A 6142-nucleotide genomic window follows, 5' to 3' on the forward strand; every position below is an offset into this window, starting at 1 on the left:
CTTGCATTTGTACTACAGTACTTCAGTAAAGCTCAGCAGGGCTGAAACAATCAATCACATAATGTTGAACAAATGGAATTAAGACCCAATTTAAGGTTGTCAGCACCGTAGAGCTGAAATAGAGCCTACTACAGGTATATGGCTATAGGCTGTATGTTGAGAGAATCGATGCATACGTGAGAAATTATTGTAGGGATAATATTAGCCATCCAATCTCCCATGTACTACACAGATTCAGCAGAACCTATTCCTGTACATTGCTTGCTATACTGTAGCTGAAATACATAAATCTCATACATTACTTCAAAAGTAATGAATATGGACAGATATTTTGCTAGTAGCAGCTCAGGAAAAGGACAACTGAAGCTTTTGAGATGTGGTAAAAATATAACAAAATGTTTTTAATGTTTCAATAAAAACTACCAGGTTCAGTAACTTAAAGGTATTACCAAAACAGGTGCCATAAACTATATTATAGCGCTAGACAGCGAGATGCAACAGGTAACGAGTCTTCCATGAATCTGATAGGAATTATACACAAGGCAGACAGAGGGATCCACATGTATACAAAAACAGTCAAATGCATTTGGACCCTTACTTCAGAAGTACCATACAACATGAACCAGTGTGCAAAATCCAAATGGACTATGCAGTAACAGAAGTTGCCATTTATGACAAATGTACACTTTCTGGTTAGTTTAAACATCACGTTATGACATTACATGCTTGAATAGCAGGTCAATATACATGAACATACCTAACCGAATCCAGAGATATATCCATTAACCCCCACCATTGAATGTCCATATTGTAGACCTACATCCAAACGTTCAGAATCATTTTAGTCCATTTTTTAGCCATTTTAAACATTGGCAGTGACAGAACTCTATCTAGGGTACAGAAAAGATATCTTCACTTCCTCTAACAAAGCAAGATAGAGAATACTGTCAGACCATCCACCCCACTCAAGATAAATCGTGATCTGCTTTAATTTGATCAAATTTCGTTCCTTGTCTTGCGTTGACCAGTCAACTTGCCGTTAAATGCAGTTTCAATTGAACTAAATAAGCAATACAGTACTAGTTTGTGAGTGTTTGGCCCTTAAACTGAAAGCACGGCAGGGAGTGTGGAGGAGAGTGATCTGAGGGAGGGGTTCAGTTCTTGTAGTCCACAGGCTCTTCCCCGCTTTCGTTTAGCAGACAGGTGCGGATCAACGCTTCCGTTACGCCGTAGGGGTCACAGTTGGCAGAGGGGCGGCGGTCTTCGAAGTAGCCCTTCTTGTCCTGCCCCACGGTTCGCGGGATGCGGATGCTGGCCCCGCGGTTGGCCACGCCGGCCGAGAACTCGTGGATGTTGGAGGTTTCGTGGTGGCCGGTCAGACGCCTGGCATTGTCCAGCCCCCCCTTGGGGTCGTAGGCGCGGATGTGGTAGTGATGCCTCCTCCCCAGCCTCTCGATGGACTCCTCGATGAATCTGCAGGCACAAATCACAGTGTTTAACCCTTTGAAGAATACGTTTGTTTGGAACATTTTTTAAATAAGTCAGGGTTCAAGAACTCCATTGCTTTCAATTACCAGTAGTGACTGTTACATCAGCGACAGAATGTTCAGTCAAGAGCCTTCTAATTGCACATTTGTGATCTTACATGTTAAAGGGTTAACCAGAGACAAAAAAAAAGCTGTGCTATCACTGTGCCTACTTCAGCCCATCGTCTTCTCGCATCTCCTTGGTGCTGAAGTTGGTATGGCAGCCAGCGCCATTCCAGTTCCCGGAGATGGGCTTGGGGTCGAACGAGGCCACCACGCCGAAGTCCTCGCAGACCCGGTGCAGGATGAAGCGCGCCGCCCACAGGTGGTCCCCCATGTTGATGCCTTCGCAAGGGCCCACCTGGAACTCCCACTGAAACACAGGAAACCACACCGTTATGAACGGGCCCCAGAAACGCATCACACAGCCTCAAAGGCTGCTTTGTTTCGCACGAGCGTACTGCTCCGAAATCGACCGCCGTCGCGTTCTCACCTGCGCCGGCATAACTTCCGCATTCGTGCCACAGATCTGAACTCCGGCGTAGAGGCAGGCTCTGTAGTGAGCCTCCACGATGTCTCTGCCATAGGCCTTATCGGCTCCAACTCCACAGTAATATGGACCTGCGTGTACAGACGCACACCTTATCAGCTGGGTTTACACTGTACTCCATTTATTCACAGTCTAGCCCTAATCTGGCACCAGCAGTTTTGCTACAATGTCCTGTTGCACAAGTTCTCACCTTGAGGACCGGGGAAGCCATTGGAGGGCCAACCGTAGGGGTGCCCGTCCACACCCAGGATGGTGTACTCCTGCTCCATACCAAACCAGGGGTGCTGATTTTCTACCATGTCCATGACCTTTTTGCAGGTCAGCCTGAGGTTGGTCTCTGTTCACAGGTTATGGGAACAATTACTGAGCTGTACTGAAATGCTTCGTCGCCTCCAAGGCATACGTTAACAAAAATCACAATGGCTTTCGGAAAGCAATGTGAGGCCATAGTATTTCTCACCTGCAGGCTTGCGGTTGTATTTGAGCACTTCGCAGAGAATTAATTTGTTGGGGTCTTTGCGGAAGGGGTCTCTGAACATTGCCACTGGGATCAGGTACATGTCACTGTTGGATCCTTCAGACTGGTAGGTGCTGGAGCCATCAAAGTTCCATTCAGGCAAATCTTGAGAAATGAGAGAGAATTAAGATTCCAAAACTTAACATACATTAACATCTTGTCATTAATGGTCAATAAATGAAAACTCAGAAACCTTTGTTCATAAAACTACAGCACCAGGTTTACAACCAAATTATTAATTACAACCATAATTAATTACAACCATAATGATTAATTAATTAATATTGCTGCACAGCCCTTGCTGGTAAGCAATGGAGTGCAGCCTAAACAATGTGCTCAATCTTAACTAATCAATGTCCGCCCCATAGAAACATTGCTTGCTGCTATATAATCACAATTACACCCACTATTACCATCAATGGTCTTAGGTTCTGAATCCAGGGTTCTGGTCTTGCAGCGAAGTCCTTCTCCTGTTCCATCAATCCAGATGTACATGGCTTGCACTTGATCTCCCTGAGGAAGATCCATGAACTGCTGTTTGACAGCTTTACTCAAACTCGAGCTGGCAGACGTGGCCATCTTTATCACTATAATAAACCTGGAAATGTTAAAAAAAAAAAAAAAATTAAATACATAAAATTAAAGCAATTCACTAGAGAAGTCTAGAAATCACATTACCATGCCCCAATCGCTAAAACATGCATTCATATGCAAAGCTTATGTATTTACTGTTATGCAACACAAGGAGTTGAGATGCAAGCACGGTTGTATTGGTACCTAATAATAATAATAATAATAATAATAATAATAATAATAATAATAATAATAATAATACATATGAAAATATGCTAAACGTGGGTAAATGGAAGACATAAGAAAACACTGGCAATTTGGGGGGAAATCGTAGCGAATTTACCTGCGGGAGGCAAGACAAAGACATAATTTCATTCAAACGACGCGCAATGTTAGCGACCTTATACAACAGTCTTGCATTCTGCGATTTACACATGTCATTCTGTCGTCGTTTAATTAAATGCGTACAATGCCATTCATTTTACGCCCAACATGGAAGAACCCACAGCGCCTTGAACAAAAGAGTCCGCAAGCCCATCGATAGGCACCGACCACGCTAATACAAGCGCTGTATTGTAGTTACATCACTGACATCTCTGCTGCCAAGGCAGTTGCATTATGAGACTACAACGGTCAACACCATTTCATTCGCGTTTTTTCATCCCCCAGATATATAGCCTACCAGTTCAAGATGAGAAATTCAATAGAGTTTGAGAAAAACAATGACTTTCACAAAGATTTCCAGCTAAAAGTGTGTACCAGCTATCAACAAAGATTCTGTATGCACATAGAAAAATAGCACTCTCAACATCAGCATAGCCACTACTACACAACCTGATTGAAAATCGTGGAAACGGGTAACAGCGGAAACAAAGACATTGTTTTACCTGGAAATAAGTGAAAATTAAAAAAGTAGAGAGGGGACTGGCGTTGACTCCAGTTCGTATGTACAGCTGCGCTCGTATATGGCTCTATCATCCTCTTCTCCAAAAACTGGTTTACACTGAAACTTATAAAGTGGAAAACTGGATCCCGACGCTTCTGATTGGTCAGGAAAAAACGTGATCTATTCGTGCTCAGGTGATGGAGGGCTCATGCGGTGAACTCATTGGACGGAGAAACACAGTCTCTTCGCCCCACAGCTAGCAAAAAGGACCATTGTGTGTGCAGATCGGAAGCTGCTTTTGTTTGGACATGCATAACAAACGTTTATATTTATAACACATTTACATAAAGTAATACTTTGACAATATCACATTGAAAGAGACGTTACTTTATTTTGCTAAATGAAACATGATGGTGCAATGTCTGCTGAACTGAAATCTTTATAAGATTTGGGTTCTGGCTAGGTATGAATGAATGAATGAAACGCCACCTCGTGGATGGGAATATGTCGCTGATGAATGGCCGGGTTATGTAAAGCGTCTCAGTCGCAAGGGGTTCACCTATTATTACCGAGGAACTGCAGTGTTTTTGTTACACAGTACCAGTTCTGTAGCACCAGGTCATTCCTTAAACAGGAATTACGCAACGAAGTTCGGCATCTTACTATCGCAGACACGGTCCAGGAAGTCACATATGCTGCGAAGACAGCTTCTACCTCTGTTCTGGAAAATTACCACTGTTGGAAAATGACGCATCTCGTTTTAATTGTCGAACACCGTTCTTACAAATATGGGGTTCGTGGAAATTTCCAGAGTTTGCTGTGGGAAAGGGAATTTTCCAACTTTCAGCAATGATGAATAGTTTTAATTAATTTTTTTAACCTCTCCCATTCATGTGCATTTGCAATTTTAAAGACTTTAGTTTAACTTAATCTAATAAATGCATTTTAATATTCACCTCTGTCAAGTAATTGTTTACTGCATTTTTTATATTTTTTATATTTACTCAGAAATTGTACCATTGGTTTTTACTGAACCTGTCTGAAATCACACACTTCTCACCCCTTATAAATAAATTAATTAATGCTCAGTATAGGCTACATCTATTCATGCCATAATCCTTCTTGCTTGACAATGTTGTCCCAAGTCATTTATGAAGGATGAATGATTATACAGGAAATGAAATATGAAATATATCATTTGTGTTATAATTGACCATAAAGCAAAGATGGTGCTCACATGCTTTAATGATATGTTACTGAACTGTTTCCTGTGCCAAGCTGGGACACATGCGTGGAACTGAAGAACAGTAACCGATATCCACTTCTTACCTGTATCAAATCTTGAAAAGGTTAGTTCTGTCCTGTCAGACTTTCAAAGTCAGGGCTCTGATAAAGAGAAATGCCTGTTAATAAGGTAAGTAAAAACTTAGATCCTGGAGGACTGCAGTGTCTGTTGGTTCTCATTGCATTTCAGCATTAAAAAGGTTCAAAATTTAAGTCACTGATTTGCTGCTCAGTACACGCACCTTGTATCCAAGTCTTAAACTGGCTGCTGACGGAAAGGAAGGGACAATTATCTGCAGATGTTGGAATGGAGTTTGACATCCCTGACATGTTTTTCAAAGCTAAGGCTTTCTTTATGTTCCTTCTGTCCTCTAAAATAGTTGGAACAGGGAATCCTTTTGATGTACGTTAATCTGGTTTGTTATTGTGATAACTTATATTCAAATTCACTAATGGGGGCTTTTTTGTCCTTTAAAAAAGATCTGAAACATATGGACTACATAGTACACATATTTCTGTCATACCAAATGACAAAGTAGCAGTGAAATGGCACATTTTGCTTATTGGAAAAAGTACTAACTGTCCTTACACTTCGGAAATGAGCTATTTGGCATTCAAAAAAAGTCATTTTAGATATCTATAAGTCAATTGGGTAATGATTATTTAATCTTTTAGGATGTTTTCAAAGCTACTATGTCTAAAGTCCTGTTGTTTGTTCATTAAAAGTTTTGAAGAGGTCATTTACCCACTGAAGTTAGACTATGAAGTCATTCCCATTTCTCATGTTGCATATTCAAAGTCCACTG

General features: G+C 41.3%; 1 protein-coding gene across 1 annotated transcript; it reads right to left on the reverse strand.

Annotated features, from left to right (window-relative positions):
* Positions 1-375: 375 nt before the first annotated feature.
* Positions 376-4211, reverse strand: glulb (glutamate-ammonia ligase (glutamine synthase) b). Its single transcript, XM_064330604.1, has 7 exons — positions 4054-4211; positions 3007-3191; positions 2537-2698; positions 2267-2413; positions 2020-2147; positions 1700-1899; positions 376-1473 (listed from the first exon to the last, which is right to left on the reverse strand). The coding sequence occupies exons 2-7, from the start codon at positions 3170-3172 to the stop codon at positions 1155-1157; spliced, it is 1122 nt and encodes a 373-aa protein (XP_064186674.1). The 5' UTR covers positions 3173-3191; positions 4054-4211; the 3' UTR covers positions 376-1154.
* Between the last annotated feature and the right edge of the window lie 1931 nt (positions 4212-6142).

Source organism: Anguilla rostrata, chromosome 4 (assembly GCF_018555375.3).
Source record: "Anguilla rostrata isolate EN2019 chromosome 4, ASM1855537v3, whole genome shotgun sequence".
Classification (NCBI taxonomy): Eukaryota; Metazoa; Chordata; class Actinopteri; order Anguilliformes; family Anguillidae; genus Anguilla; species Anguilla rostrata.

Coding starts and splice junctions, on each gene's coding strand:
- glulb (XM_064330604.1), bottom strand. CDS start 3,172: ATGGCCACGTCTGCCAGCTCGAGTTTGAGTAAAGCTGTCAAACAGCAG. Junction 2,414..2,536: donor ATACAACCGCAAGCCTGCAG/GTGAGAAATACT, acceptor ACCTGTGAACAG/AGACCAACCTCAGGCTGACC. Junction 1,900..2,019: donor CGGAAGTTATGCCGGCGCAG/GTGAGAACGCGA, acceptor CCTGTGTTTCAG/TGGGAGTTCCAGGTGGGCCC.